The 16255-nt window shown below is 38.8% G+C and overlaps 2 protein-coding genes and 1 pseudogene across 3 annotated transcripts in view; 1 reads left to right on the forward strand and 2 right to left on the reverse strand.

Annotated features, from left to right (window-relative positions):
* MED12L (mediator complex subunit 12L) overlaps positions 1–16255 on the forward strand; it is a 310414-nt gene that overhangs the window by 199177 nt on the left and 94982 nt on the right. The window lies entirely within an intron of this gene.
* On the reverse strand, positions 629–7506 carry LOC150021234 (anaphase-promoting complex subunit 15 pseudogene; annotated as a pseudogene).
* P2RY13 (purinergic receptor P2Y13) lies at positions 9964–13928 on the reverse strand. 2 transcript variants are annotated; one of them, XM_090286895.1, is made up of 2 exons: positions 13763–13928; positions 9964–13360 (listed from the first exon to the last, which is right to left on the reverse strand). In XM_090286895.1, the coding sequence occupies exon 2, from the start codon at positions 13313–13315 to the stop codon at positions 12281–12283; it is 1035 nt and encodes a 344-aa protein (XP_090143021.1). In that variant the 5' UTR covers positions 13316–13360; positions 13763–13928; the 3' UTR covers positions 9964–12280. The 2 variants fall into 2 exon arrangements, with proteins under 2 accessions (XP_090143021.1, XP_090143060.1); XM_090286934.1 differs by lacking the exon at positions 13763–13928 and having other exon boundaries at positions 9964–13292.

The raw sequence follows: 16255 nt of genomic DNA on the forward strand, positions 1-16255 counted from the left end.
GCAGTCTTTCTTAATGCTAATCAGATAATATGTATGCATTCATAGCCTTCTTGCTAATTAAATTTTGGCTAAAAAGAAGCAAAATATATTTTATGAATGATAAATGCTTTAAAGTTTATTCTACATATTATTTAAAGACTAAAGCAACAATGTGTTCTTATATTAGTAATTGATAACTTTGGAAATCTGTAGTGTTATGCAAGAATGTGATGAAACCTATAGATCTATTTTTACAAATACACAAATATAAATATTCAAAATATTTTAAATAAAAGTTATTTAGGGGACGAGTTCATGAATCTGCTGAATTTCATTCTTTGGGCAGGGGATGGTGGTGGTGGTGAAATCTGTACTGTCTTCATTAAAGAGAGTTAGAAAGAGACTACACCTGGCAACTCACCTGGTGAGGTACTGGCCATGACCAGAAAAGTGGGGTGGGCTCAGGCCCTGGGAATTCAAGGGCAGACTAATGGTCTGGGAGGGGCCAAGGACACCAGGGCCTGGTAGCAGCTAAGGAGATGCCTGCAGGTGAGCTTTCAGGTACTGGGGTGATTGGGTGGTTCTACAGGTGTTACAGGGTACGTTGGGTTGGCCTGGCTTGTCCCTGAGGCCACCCTGCCTTGTCTGCCTAGATCATCCATTGGTTCTGATCCTGTTCATTGCTTTCCATGTCCACCTCCTTGACCTCTCCATCATCAGATAACTCATTGTAGTCGTCAATGTCCTGCTTGTCCTCATTATCCTCTGTCCAAGTCCTTCTCACTATCTTCTTCCTCATCGCCATAGTGCTCTGATGCTGGCCCACCTGTGGGTAGCAGCAGGTGGTTGTCTTTCTCAGCAATGCTCTGGAGCCACGCCTGATGCTGCTGTTCTTGCTTCTGCAGCTGACTCCTCCACAGGGGGTTGATCCAGACTAAACCAGAGTCTCATCACATGGGGTAAGAGTGAGGGACACAAGGTGGATGTGGCTCCTAAATGCCCACAACCTTGAAGCACTTGAATTTCATTCTTAAACACAAGACAGCTTATTTTATTTTATTTTTTAAATCTTTCTACAGTGGTACATTTATATAATCAGATCCTTTTATCTTATTTATAGTTAGTTTTAGAATGTTCAGAGAAAAGTTGCCTAATGAGTCCAAGATTTTCTTGAATGCAACATTCAAACAAGTACATAAAAAATAAAAATATAATATGATGAAATGGAATAAAAACATGTTACTATCATGGATGATGGTAAATGAAAATAATAATCCAGATGGAAGCATTTTTGAAGGTAGTAAATCAATAATAGGTTTACTTAGTGTTTATTTATGCCTTAAGGAAATACTGCAAATGCACTGTGTAGTTGATTTTCCTCCCTTGTTTGTATAGAAAAACAAATGTGTTTAATTTAAATACCAATAGTTGAGTATCAAAATTACCTTTCTTTTCTTGCCTTTTCCTAAACAAACAAAAACAGATAGCTACAGAAATTAATAGATTTTCATTTCCTTCTTTTTTAGTAGCTAGCCCTTGGGATAACCTCTGAACAGAAATTAGCCAGCTTGATAATGGCTCAATCTTAGAAGAACTTGCCAGATTTACAAAAGTTCTTTATTTTGGTTGGACTCTGCTGTGTGCCATTTACTTCTTTCCCATGGATTTTGCTTTTAGCATATGAAGTCAATTCATTGCATCTTGAGGGGAAAGGTTGTGGCATGCAGACCTCCGTTTGAAAGATTTGTCCTTTGTGGGTTGAATTTTTGTCACTTGTCACTGTGATCCATAAATGAATCAGCTACTGCTCTTAATGTGAAATCTGACTGCCAGGTCTTAAAAGCATCAATTCAGGGGCAGAGAACATCCCTTGTAGCCTCTTTAAAAGTATGTTGAGCAAACACCTACTCCTAAGTTCTGAAGATTATCATCCCAAATTTTTAGTGGTGTGTATAAAATCATGTTAGGAAGCTAATTTGCAGAAATATTTCACAAGCTTCTGTTAAAGGAATAAAGGCAGTCTGTTATCTGTCTAAAGTTTTAATGCATTTATTACTTGGGTGACTTGTCCTATTAAGGGCAACTATATATACTGATTTGCTTTTGTATGTTAAAGAAAATCCCTTATTATCGAGCTGCTGAACATATTATTGATATAATTTCCTATGTTGAATTTGAAGAGAAATGTTTCGATCATTTAGGATTGTTACCTGGTTTGGGTGCCTTTTAAAACAGTTGCCTAAAAAAGGCCAATGTGTGAGTAGATTATGGTAGGTCTTTCTAAGTGTGAAGAAGGACCTTGAATTTGAAGGAGCACCTTGACTTTCTGTGTGTTGTTTTTTCATGAAGATCTCCTCATGGAGGAAGAGAGGGGCTGGTGTCCCACTATCAGTGCAGTAAGTGGCCCTTTTTTTCTCTCCCTGAGAGTGGGCTGTGGCTGGAGTGGGCTTTTTCCTCCTAATATAACAGTAGGATTGTCCGATATAAGGTTTCTTCGGCCAGTGATGGAAATTAAGTCCGGTAATGAAAAAGTTAACATGAGGCACATACATTCATCTTCAAGCACATTATACCAGTCTCAAGTTGGGGCTTGTTAGAGCTGGTCTTACTTAACATTCAAAAAGGGAAGTGTAGTACACGTTTAGTCATGAAAAAAGTGTAACGCTTTGGTGAAAAGAGCAGCTAAAAACCAGCCCATGATTTTATTATTGTTCAAATCACGGAAAGGTTAACATGCAAAAACATTTTTTTCTGCCAGTCTCTTTATAGCAAGTCTCACATTTCATAAAAACCACAGTAGGCTTTATAACAATAATTATCTTGTCATTTTGTTAGAAGATCCTATTAAATGCAAGGAAGCTCTTTTAATAGCATTGTTTAGCCATTACAAACCCCAAATTTATTTTGAATACAGAACGACATCTTGGGATATGTGTTTGTGCTTCTCTCCCACCATAATGTTTAAAACAGTGTTTTTGTTTTATTTGTTATTACAGGTGATTTTTTTCTTCTGATATCATTGTTAAAGATGTTAAACCTTCACAGAAGTTGAAATAGTAGTTCAAGTAGATTGTTACCTAGATTTACAAATTGCTGTTTGTCACGTTTTCTACGCACACGCACACACTCACACACACACACACACACACACACACACACACACACACACACATTTAGGGAGGACCCTTTTGAGGTTGTAGTCATTTTAATGAGTGCCTCACTCCTAACTGCTTTAGCATGTATTTCTTAGTAACAAGGATGTTCTTCTACCTAAGCACAATACTGTTACCAGTCAAAAGATTAATGCTGAAACAATAATATTTTCAGATATTCCACTTGCACTAAAATTTTACAATTTCCCAATAATATCCTTTATAATTTTGTCATTGTGGAATCCAGTGAGTGGATTCCACGTTTTATATTTGGTTTTACCGTCTTTTTAGACTTATTTATTCTCTAGAACATTCTCTCTGCTTAAACCTATTTAATCTCCTTGGCTTTTGAGAATTGCTTCGCTTTGTATCTGCTAGGATCATCCTGTGGGACGTACAGCAAGGGGCTGCTTTTAAATGTTTCCAGGCAGCTTGGGTATAATAGCCTGAAGGCAACATTGAGATTTGGAATTTTGAAGCCAAATAGGACTATCTATAATCTTGATTTGGACATAGACGTGGTTCATGGATCACTAGTTACAAAATTAGTTGATTCAAATTCACTTTTTTTTTTTTTGTATATTATATGTCTCATTCAACTACTTTTGGCTTCATTGTTCTGCAAAACAAGGATTCTAGTTCAATCACAGAATTTTAGATGAGAATCCATAACCTTATTGATTTTTCATAATGTATTCTTATTCGTTTTTTAATCCTCACCTGAGGACATGCTTAGTGAGGGGAAGGGAGGAAGAGAGAGAGAGGGAGAGAAGTATTGATATGAGAGGAACGATTAGCTGCCTCCCATATATACCCTGACTGGCGACTGAACCTACAACCTAGGCGTGTGCCCTGACCAGGAATCAAACCTGTGGGCTTTCGATTTATGGGATGATGCTCCAACCAACAGAGCCACACTGGCCAGGGCTCAAAATATATTCTTAAAGAGACAGAAGCACTCAAGGAGAGAATGTGTTTCTATGATCTTACAAGGAATGAAAATTAGGTAATATTATTAAGTTTTTCTAAACTCTAGAATCAACCCTATTTCTACTTTGTACCTTTTTTGTGGGAGACATTGGCAACTGGATTACCAAGGCTTTCCTTAGTCTTATAGTAATTTCTCCCTTGCATATGACTTCTTCCTCTTTCCTCCCTTCTTTTTTTTTTGACTCCTTTCCATTGATGTGGACCTGGACACAATGTCCCCTCCTCCAGTTTGGTAGGCATGGCATTTGTATTATAATCTTGGTTTCTGCTGTCACAATATTCTCAGATGTATTCATTTATTCTTAAAGGAAAATGCACATCTAAAGGGCCTCCTAGGCCTCTGTAGTAAACTAATTAATTATAAAACAAAGAAAAGCAAGTATCTAATTGAAATGTAGCCCATGATGCTCTGTCTTGAATGCCACACAACAGAACATACAACAAACATTGTAGTAGGACCTTCACCAGATCTTACTGGTCCATCTCTCTGTACAAGGAAGTCACTCTAATTGTGGCTCACATGCAGTAGCTGAGAATTTGTGCTGAGTGTAATTATTACAAACCCTTTTATGTTCCCTAGCTGAGATTGGTATCTTTAGGTCACTGTGCTTGAATTACTGTGTTTAATCTGTCTTTTGAAATGATTTGTATCTATTAGGTCTTCTTTATAGAAAGCACTTACCTTTTCTGGTATGAGAACTTCATGGTAATGGTTGATTAAAGGGGAGGACAGTTTGAGATTGAGTCTGGAGATATGCCAGCACCTGTGTCCTGTTCTGATATCAATACTGTCTCCTGTGCCGGGCTACTTGATCCATTTCCTCACTTTGGAAACCTTTCTCATGAGAGGCTGTGATAAGAGACCAGTAACTGGGGTTAAATAGACTCCAATGTGGATCTCAGCCTCTCCACTTAATAGGGTTTTATTTATTTTATTTTTACTTTGGGCAAGTCATTAATATATCTGAGCCTTGATTTCTTCTTCTGAAAAATAATCATGGAATGGCTACCTCATAAAATTATAAAACTTAAATGAGATAATATACAGGGTAGTTAATACTTAGTGAACAGCTTTCATTTGTTTTTGTTTGTTTTTTTGTTCAGAAGGCAGAGGGAGAGTGAGTAAGTGAATGAATGGGGGTGTCTATCTAAATTTAAGATAGGAATGATTAAAAATTGAAAACACCTCTCAACTAAATAATATTTTGGTAGCCCTTAGTCATTTTTTGGATTTCCTTTAATGGTGACCCAATGATTGCTTGAAATACTTTTATCTTCTTTCGTCATAGCTTTCTCTTCTGAAAAGGAGCTAACTAGGACTAGCTTGTTCCAGACTTCTGAAATTGTGGGAAAATGTAAAATCTAAGCCCAGGATATGTGAGGGGAGAGAGAAGTGGTCTTAGCTGCATCACTGCGTTCCGGCTGATGCTTTGTTCACTTGTTGTTCAGGCATTTTCAGTTGCAGAGTTAAACAGAATAGAAAGGATAATAGCACAGAGAATGTGATGTGTATATATGATATAAATTTAATGCAAAAAGCTAATATCTTTTAAAAGCTATAAGGACATTCAGCTATGCGTTAGATGAAATTTAAGATGACTACATCTGCCTAAGGTCACATACACAATCTAATATTTAAGCTGAATTTAAAAAATAAAGGTAGGCATTCTGTTACTATGCCCCAGGAATGTTACATTTGTCAATTTGAGTTTTATTACAGAAGTGGCAAAAGTTCACATGCTAAATAAGCTATGGAATTTTTTTCAAAAAACTGGTTTACCTACTTACTATAAGTCTTGAATTTAGTTTCCTTTATCTATTATAGTCTTGCTTTTATAATTCTTTTTTTTTTGTCACTCCTCCCAATGTTTTCAGCTCACGCCTCTACTACTTGGTGTCTCACTACCCCCCGCACCCCTTTTTCTATAAATACTTTATACTAGAAAGGATGGGGGACTCGGAATCAGAAACCCAGGTAATGTGGAGTGTGAAATATTAGCACACCCGTTTTCTCACCCAAGCTAGTTTCTCTTGGTCATGTGGCTTCTTCCACCCTTTGATTTGTACCTCTGCTCTGTTGGCTGGTGCACATGGCAGGTATTAACTCTGCACTGCATAGGAAACAGAGGAAGGAGCTACTCTACCTGTCCTTACACCCTTAGGAAAAGCCAGAGTAATAAACTGTTATTTTTCTTCTTTGGGACTCTTGTAAACGGACTGGTCTTTTATGGCAAGATAAGAGTTTCTTGTAGTCCCTCACTTCCCATTACAAACTAGGCTGTGTACCACCTCCTTAAAGTTACCACTGACATCAGAGTTGTAAAATGAACACATTTGACCTTCCCAGAGTGTATGATTCTGTTACTTCTCCTTAAATCTCTCTTGCTCCTTGGTTTCTAATACATTGGACCCCCTCTTTCTTGTTTTAATTCACCGATTGCACCCCCCCCCCGTCCCAATCCCAGGCGTATCCCACAGTTGCTCTTCCGTCTCCTCTGTTCGTGAGGTTTGTGCAGCGTGGCCTCTGAGGTGCTCCGCTCATTCCTTATCGTCTCCCAGTCTTAGGACTTTCCCTTGGCCTCTAACCTAGCCCTGCCTTCAGAGCCCTGGGCCTCTATCTTACCGCTCCTGTCTAGCTTGGGCACCCTCCACCTCGCTCTCCAGCTGATCCTTCACTTACAGCATATCCAGAGTCTGCATTTTGGTCTTCTGCCTTCCTGATGCAACATGTCACCCAAGTTAATGATCTTTAGAGCAATCAATCTTAATTGGAGGTGTCGGGGTGGGGATTATGGACCCCACTGAGAATACATGTTAATCATGTACATTTTACATAGAACCCCGTATTCTCCAGTGGTCTTTGGCCCAAAACCTCTCCCTGAAAATGTCTCTAAGGTCTATGTCAGGGTTTTCCCCCTTGGCTCTTGCCTGCATAGACGGAAGACTTTTATCATTGCCCTCCTGGCCTCAGCGGCTGTTCTTCAATCCAGAATCCTTCCATTGCTGACAAATTCATTTTCTTAAAAGGCAGCAACAGATAGAGGATGTAGTTTTTCACTCTAGAAGCCTTCAGTGGCTAATGCAAGCACACCAGCACAGCACCAGGGTTCTGCGCTCCGTTCCCAGACTCCTCCATCTTCCAGCCTCAGGCCTCCTGTGTCCCGTACACCAGCGCAGCTCCGTGCCCTGAGCCTTCCTCCCAGTTGCTGTTTGCACAGCAGTGTTTCCTTTTGAATGCGCAGTTTTCTCCTTTGAACTTCAGTTCACATTTGCATTTCCTGCAAACCCTTCCTCGCTTTCTCCATCTGCAGTTACCTACCCTTTTCTCTGAGCTTCCACAGTGAGTCAATATGGCTTTCCTACTGCTTTCCACATCTGGGGTCATTATGGTCTGTGTGCCTTACCAGAATGTGCTTCCACAGAGGCCAAGGGGTTGCACTCAAATGCACGATGAAGAAATAACTTAACTAAATCAACCCAGAAATCTACTGTTTGGGATTTTACTCCTCTCAAGAACTCTTAGTGCTGGAGGGGCCCCAAAGTACACACAGGGTCCATGATTGAACTGTTCATACCCCTGAGGTTATTGAAGCTCATTTGTGTTGAGACCTTTTCCTCTGGCTTCAGCCATCACCTCCTTACCATTCTCGCTGGTAAGGGACTCTGCTTCCTCACTGTTAGAGAGGTGGTGTGGCAGAGCCATTGAGTTGTTCCACTTGAGGCCACTGGCCTCAGTTTCAGTCCCAGCTCTGCCTCTGCTTTGCTGGTCGGGTCATGTGCACCATGGACAAGTTATCTTTCATTTTGTTCCCAGCTTTTTTTCCTTCTCCCCACCCACCTCAACCAGGAGCCTGTAGTATCTATGTCATAGTGCTGCAGTGAAACATAGAAAGGTAGTAATCCTTGTAAAGTGCAGAGCACGTTGCCTGCCGCTTAGCAGGCACGCAGTAACTAAGTGTGAGCTGCCAGAGTGCGGTCCTGGGAGGTTCTTGCAGCTTCTAGGTCAGGACTAATTAGCTGGCAGCATCTGGGCTAGTCATGGATCACACATGAATATTGCATTGTTTTTGTGGGGTCAGGGGTTATGGGGGTGGCTACGGAAGTTTTGAAAATCACAGGAGATAAAGAGACTGGATTCTCTTGAGAACTTTACAAGATCTGAAGTTATAAATACATAGAATTTAAGAATATGGGCTCAGAAGCAAGAATTTAATTAGAGCTCTAACCCTGTTGTTTATAGGCTGTGTGATCCCATACAGATTGCTTAACCTCTCTGTTTCTCAACTTCTTTATCTCTAAAATGGGGATAACAATAACACCTTATAGGGTTCATGGTATTATTAAATGGGACAATGTGGTTAACGCTCTTGGTACACAATAAGTAGTAGGTAATGTGTGCTGCTTTTGTTGTTGCTTATGCTGGTTTTACTGCTGTTATTGCTGCTAGTCAGACACCCTGGGCTCTAAATCCCTCCTGTGCCAACAGCTGGCACTGAGTAGTAGATGCCCCCATAGTGGGGTATGAACTTCTGAGGTAGCTACTACAGTCCTTGCCATGGCCTGTAATCTTATGTCTGCCACACCCTCTTAATAACAGTTTTGTTTGTTTCCTGTTGACAGAACCCACTTTTGGACACCCATGTCCAAGATGGTTGTGCTGTGAACCAGTCTTTATAGAAGTATGAACCTCAAGGAACATTTTATCACAGTGGTTCTTAACATGTGATCTGAATCAATAGCATCAGCATCTCCTGGAAACTTGTCCTCAGGCCTTACCCTAGACCTACTGAATCGGAAACTCTAGGGATAGGCCTAGCAATGTCTTTTAAGAAACCCCCAGCTGGTTCTGGTATCAACTAAAATATGAGAACTACTGGTTCAAGTGTTCCATATTCATATTGCCATATTTGGTTTCCATGTAAAATTAAAAATGTTGAGTTTGTCTCTAGGCACTAAATGATTTGTGAATTCCACACTTTCCTTGCTATGCATTCCCTTAGGTATTAGACACTGCTGGGTGTGGGTTCTTCCTCTAGGGGGGTTTTGTTCTTTTAAGAGTCAGGTTAACTTTGATGTTTTAAATTGCTTGAGGAATACAGTTTACCTAGGGGTAATGGTCTGACACTTTTAAATAGAAGACAAGAAAGTAATGAAAGGAACTGCCTTTAAATGGATATGAAATACATGAAGTAATGGTTTTAATAAGACTGAATAACTTTCTTTTATAGATTCTAATTATTGATGTCTTTATATCATCCATTTAACTTTTGTGATTTGGAAGTTCATATTCCTTATCTGCTTCATCCTCCCCCATTTACAGTAACTTTTCTTCGGTTTCTCAATATCCTTTCACCCTTCTCCTGCCTCAGGGATATTCAGAAGACCTTATCCGGTAAAAATAGTTACATTTAGCTTTTGACGAAAGCCCTTAATTGTGTTCTAAATTCACTCACTATATCAAAGCTACTTTTTAATTCTCTTCTGTGTGTCGTTAATAGTTATGTTATAACATCCCATTCTATAAGTATTCTAGATTTAGCATTTGTGTTTGCTAGTTTGGGAAATTCTTCTCAAGTAGTTGGTTTGCATTTTCTGAGTGTGATTTTAAGGTGGCTTTAATATGCCCCTTCTCTAAGTTCTTATTAGATTATTTCATTCTACACACCAGATACTCTGCTTTTGATTATAATGTTATTGTAATAGAATTCAATATTTATATTTATGGAGGACAGGTTTGCTATTGAAATTTTATCTTGAGAGATCTTTGTAAAAACCATATACATTATTTACTTATTTAAAAATTTAATTTATTTATTTTTAGAAAGAAGGGAAAGGAGGGAGAAAGAGAGGAAGAAAAACATCAATGTGTGGTTGCCTCTCACACGCCCCCAACTGGGGACCTGGCATACAACCCAAGCATGTGCCCTGACTGGGACTTGAACCAGCAACGCTTGGTTCACAGGCTGGGGCTCAATTCACTGAGCCACACCAGCCAGGGCTGTATACATTATTTAGATGCAGTTATTTATAATACATTGTTATAGTCTATTCATGATTATGTAATGTACTCAGCAAAAGTAATGTGGATTTAGTGACATTGCTAACAGTTACTGTGTGAAAGGAGAGCTTTGGAGATTGTAATATGCTGCAGTTACAGTTTTTACTTAACCAAAACCCACAGTATATAGGTGAAGCATTTCATCAATAGCTTTAGAACTGAAATGTTGATAGATGTTAGCCCCTCCAGCTACCCATGTACTGTTTAGTAATCTTGCTTCCTTTATCAACATCCACCAGACAACCCGAGAGCACCCCCACTTCTCAGGCTTCTGCAGACATGCCATAGGAAGGTAACTGAGAAGAGCTTGAGCTTTCAAGAAATGTATATCATCTTTATATAATAAAAACACCAGTGAGAATTGACTTCCTTTTTGCTTTTCTGGTATGTAAAAATAAAACCAGTTTGGTTTATTTATTAAATATTTATTGATTGCACAAGGAGACACAATCTCTGCCCTCAGAAGTATACGTAGGTTCTTAAAAGAGTAGGTACATGTGCAAACAAGTAATTACAAAGCAGTGTGGTAAGTACAATAATTGAGACATGACAAGACAAGGGAGTGATGGGTTGGAGATGGTGGTGGGAGGTGGGGTAGATGAGATTTCATGGACTAGGTGATGGCAAGGTAGGGTTTCATGGATGGGTTAAGTTTTCTTGGTGAGTTGAAGGTAATTTTACATGGGCGGTGGCACAGGGGCAAAAAGGACCATGGCCTCTTCCTACATTTAGTAGTTTATAGAAGAGTGAGAAGTTCCAGGCATGGAAGAGCAGATAGGAGATAAGGCCGGAAAGGTAGGCAGGTTCCAGGGCCTTCTGGGCCTTGAGGGCATAGAAAGAGGCCTGAGATTCACCTTCTGATGATAATGTTGGAGCTAGAGGCACATTTACTTTTCCTTTGGACATTTTCTCTAAAGGTTATAAGTCTGCATCCACAATACCAGATAAGCATTTTGTAGGATTTTTTGGAACCACAAAGGTATTTAGGGAAAAATATGGAGGTTAGTAAGTCCAAGTAGGGCTCTATCCTTTGAAAAATATCCCAGTATGGGTGTTGCTGGTTGTGGGTTACCAGTTCTTTAAATATATGTGGCAAGAATGGCATAGTATTGACATATTCTATTTAAAACATTTTTAGCCTAAGGTCTGTGGGGAGTATTGTGGGATTTAGCAAGAAAATATGACATGTTTTCTGTATTCAAAACATGAAGTTTTTCTTAACCATCTTTGCAGTCAAGAATACAGCAAACTAGTTTTAAAGGGAAGTCTGCAAGGAGGGCCCTAACACATACCTGAACAGTGGGAGAAGTAATTTTTAATCAGAGGTGGAAGGTAGGAGTACAGAGGGTGTGGCTCAGGAAGGCTTTGCTGAGTGGGTGGCATATTCAACCACCATTAAAGTATTTGCTGGGCAGAGTGAGAATTCTAAAGAAGAATACAGTATTCTTGCCTTTGAATTGTGCACACTTGGTTTGTAAGCAAATTATTATAGTACACTTTTCTGTGGCTTAATAACGGTGCTCTTGCCTTCTATGGTGTACTGGAATCACATGAAAGAGGCTCTCTGTAGTTGTAAGGAGATTCTCCTTCATCGGGGTTTGCAGAGGCCTTTTGAACCGCCTTCGGCTCCCCAGGTGCTTCATCAGTAGTCTGCCTTTCAGCCCCTCTCTTTCAGCTCTCAGTTTTCACCAACGGACTTTCAAGGTGGTTTCTTTAAATCAGCAAGTCTCAAGATTTTCGGAATACAGAATAGACAACGTTTGAATTATGTGCATAAATGAATGTGAGAAGGTATTCTGGAGGGAAGGTTTTAAGGAATATACATTTATCCACAATAACTCTTCTAAAATTCAAGTGAATGCTCTTGAAAAGATGACCTCTAGTGGCCATTTACTTTGTTGCATTCTTTTAATGATACTTCATTCTGTTTACAAATAGATCTATGTGAAATTAAAAATTTATATAATCCTTTCTCTTCATCAGAATAATACAGTGTAAGAAAGCATTCATTTTAATCCTCTTTTACTGCTTAAATGTAATTTCCAAATAAATGATTTTTTGAAATCTAGTCCAAAAATAGAAGTGAAGCATGATAAAGTTATCAGCTTAGGGTTATATTGTCTGTCTGACTAGTATAATTATCTTGAGTTGATGCTGTGGTCTTTCTTCCTCTCATACATAATAGCCTTCTTGTAAATTTTTTACATAAAAAAATATATATTAAGGGATCCATACAGATGTTAGTTGCTGCCAAGAAGAGAGTTGTTTCTTTAGCTATAAACAGTTGGTGTTGCAGTCTACAGTCAGTCTTGCTGTTGGTTTGACTGAGAGTATATGGAACTCTGGCAAAATGAAACGGAGCAAAACACAGAAAGAAGACAGCCACGACAATGAATACCTTACCTTCTAACTTTTTGTTGTTTCTGCTGTCTTTACTTTTGGACTTTCTGTAAGACTCGTATACTTTCTTTGCAATCACTATGTAGAACAGAAGCATTAGGGAAAAAACAGTCCAGAAAATGAACTGTGATATGTAATTCACCCCTTGATGCCATTTCAGCCCCAGAGGACCCTTTAAGGAGGCACACTTCCTCACAGATGACGGTGTTGCTTCTTTGTTGCTTAAGATTATGTTTGGCAGAGAGATGAAGAACAAAAGGAACCAGACAAAGGTTGAGACCGCTTTTGCAAAAGCAGGTTTTTGTACAAAAAATTTTCCAAAAGGTCTGATGATCTTGAGGAATCTGTCGAAGGCTATGAGGCCCAGCAGAATGATGCCCACATACATGGTCTCATAAAAGATGACGGCAGAGAAGCGGCACACAAAGGCTCTGAGCTGCCAGGGTCCAAGGTGTGAGTCGGAGAGGATTTTAAATGGAAGCATGAGGGTCATTATCAAGTCAGCCAGCAAAGTGTTTTTGAGGTAGACAATGAAGGTAGAGGAGCTGGGAATGTGAATGAACACCCATAGGGCCAAAGTGTTCAGCAGGATGCCAGTGAGGAAAACAGCCGAGTAGGCGGCCGGGAACACGAGCTGTGCTATCCGTGTGTCTCTGGGGCACCTCTCAGACCCGTTGAAGCCCTTCATCTCCGTGGCATTCATGATTTCCAGTCTCACTGTTTCAAATAAACACATACACAAAGTAAAACGAAGCCTTTCATGATTTCAAAATGCTACTTTCTAAAAAAAGAGAAAGAAAAACAGACTTTAGGTTTGTGGCATATTAACACCTTCTATATTAACATCACCACATCCATCAGATTAGTTGAGAAGGCACATGTTGTCTCGCTAGAATTTTTAAAGTAGCTAATACATTTTTGGTACATGTAACAGTACCATTACTTTCACACTATTTATGAAATCCAAATAAGTACTATTCCATTCACAGTTGCTACTTTTACCTTGGCTATAAAACAAAACCCCATTTAAGAGCTAATAATTCATGTCAGATTGCTATATGTTATATAATTCCTTATGCTCGTAATCGATGGTTTTTAGAATGTTAACCTTGAAGCATTTCCCCCCTTAAATATAGTCTACCTTTTATAAGCAAGCTCACTTACAATAAAAATGGAAACTCACCTTGTTTGGGAGGATACTCAGCTCAGTGTCTTCTGATTGAGGCAGTCATTAGATCAGCCCATAACGAGCAAGTGAAGCAAACGTCCTTCTGTTTTCTTATACCCGGTTTCCTTCCTCATTTCACGTGTGTAACATGAGCCATCAGAATCTCTCTCTCTTTTTAAGAAAAGACTTTATTTGTTTGTTTGCTTTGTTTAATTATTTAGAGGAAGGAGAAGGGAGGGAGAAAGAGAGAGAGAAACGTGGATTGGTGCCTCTGCTACACACCCCTGCTGGGGACCAAACTTGCAATACCGGCATGTGCCCTGACTGGGAATTGCACCGGCGGTCTTTCACTTTGTGGAACGACTCCCAACCAACTGAGCCACACCAGTCAGGGCAGCCATCAGGATCTCTTCACATTCAAACCTTTGCAGAATTTTCTAATAAGAAGCCTCTGTTATTTCAAAGTTATGTACTGTTAATCTACTATTACTTGCATAAATTAGTTGCAGTTATTTTCATATTTTCTTACACAGTCACTTCCCTACAGCTTAATCTTCTTTACCTACTTGTTCAATTAAATTTTTGAGTGCCTCTTATATATACTAGTAGGAGGCAGAAAGATAAAGAAAATAGCCCCAAATTACAACCAGGTATGAGATGACTCTAAAATCAGAAGAATCATTAGCTGCATCCTTATGGAGTGTTTTCTCCAGAAATTTGTGTTAAATATGGTGGCCTGTTTATTTCTGTAAATATTTATCTGAACCTTTTGGTCTTCCGATCTCTGAGAGATAAAATGGCATATTTGCTAAGAGTTAAAGACTGACAGACCCAGATTTTTTGAGTCAGAATGCCACATCCACTAATTATTGGGTACTAGATCATAGACAAATAATGTAGTGGCTTTGTGCCACAGTATTCTCATCTGTGTGATCAATTGAATAATAGTGTATACCTTACAGTCTTGCTGAGAGGATAAAATGAGTGCCCAGAATAGCGCTGGGTGTATATGAAGTACAGTGAGTTAGTCACTCACTGCACTGGTGCATGAATTACAGATTTAAATGGAGATATACTCCTCACTTATTAGAAAATCATTTATTGAAATCGTTTTCTGTATTTGAAGTTATATGCAAAGTCCTGAAGACCCCATGAATTTCATCAATCAGTCTGGGGCCAAGGTCTATAAAATTTTTTCTTTTAAGTTCTCTTCTAGTTTGCTGCTTTTGTATAGACAAAATCTATGACAGAAATGTAGTCTTGCCAGATGCGTAAAGGGAAAGAGGAAATTTAAGAGATCTTATGAGGGAATGTGGAGTTCTCCATGGTGAGTTTCACTTCATACTTTTGCTACAAGTTTTACCACAGAGTTGGAGTAGACTGTGGGCTTGGGTTGATTGAGAATTTTGTATGATTTGACTTAGGATTCTGAGAATCAAATTCCATAACCCACTGGACATTTTTAAGTATGAGGCAATGGGATGCCTGATAATTTTGGTTGGAACTACCCACTGGTGACACAGCTTGAAAAATGTGTGTTTAATTCAGATAGATTCTTGCAAATATAGATTCTGGATTTCATTAATGTAATGGAACATAATTTAAACATATATCTTTTTGTTTGCTTCCATAGAGAATTAAAACAAGCAAACATTTTAATTTTTTTATGTAGAGGGATTTAACCTACATAATTAAGTGTAAGTTTCCTGATAGTGCCAAATCATTTCTCTCTTCTTCCTTCCTTCCTTCCTTCCTTTTCTTTCTTTCTTTCTTTCTTTCTTTTTTTCTTTTTCTTTATTTTTTTCAATTGCTGTTCTATTACAGTTGTCCCATTTTCTCCCTGTTCTCCCCTGTCCTGCCCACCAAATCCATTATTTACATGAAATTTGGAACGGTTTCAATTTAAACAAGGGAAATGCTGTACAAGATGATTTCATAATATGAAAACTGAAAATCACGTTTTGGTCAAATTTCAAAATGCCGAAGTGTGGGAAACTTTCAGAAGAGGAACTCAAATGGTGTCCATTTCTAAAGTTATAGTAGCATATTCTTATAAATATGGTAGTTTCAAAATGTTTAATCATACTAAATATTCAACAGATCATTCATTCTTATATTCATGTGCTTAATACATATTAGCTCTTTGTTCTCATAAGTCACTGTGGCCCCTGAGCGTGAGCTTTTGCCCTTGATGGTGTCCTCAAGAGGCTGCCCAGCAGAGCTGATAGCAACACTGCCTCAGGATCCAGAGTGCCTGGGTTCAATTCCTTATTTTCACTTACTTTTCTTATAACCCTGGGAAAATAAGTTCTTTATGCTCTCTATGAAACCATTGTCTCCTCTTTACATGAAAATAAATAATAGCATCTGCTTTATTATGTTATTAAGGGGATAAAATTGGTGAACATTCACCAAGTGTGGAGAATGATGTCTGTGACCTGGTAGGTGTTAGTGTGTTGTTTTTGTTAAATGAAATTAAAGGAAAAAATGGAATATCATATAGAACTG

The sequence above is a fragment of the Furipterus horrens genome, unplaced genomic scaffold, assembly GCF_987537825.1.
Source record: "Furipterus horrens unplaced genomic scaffold, mFurHor1.1.pri manual_scaffold_1, whole genome shotgun sequence".
NCBI classification, from domain to species: domain Eukaryota; kingdom Metazoa; phylum Chordata; class Mammalia; order Chiroptera; family Furipteridae; genus Furipterus; species Furipterus horrens.

Excerpts from the sequence above, each read along its gene's own strand:
- P2RY13 (XM_090286895.1), bottom strand. The coding sequence starts at position 13,315 with ATGTGTTTATTTGAAACAGTGAGACTGGAAATCATGAATGCCACGGAG.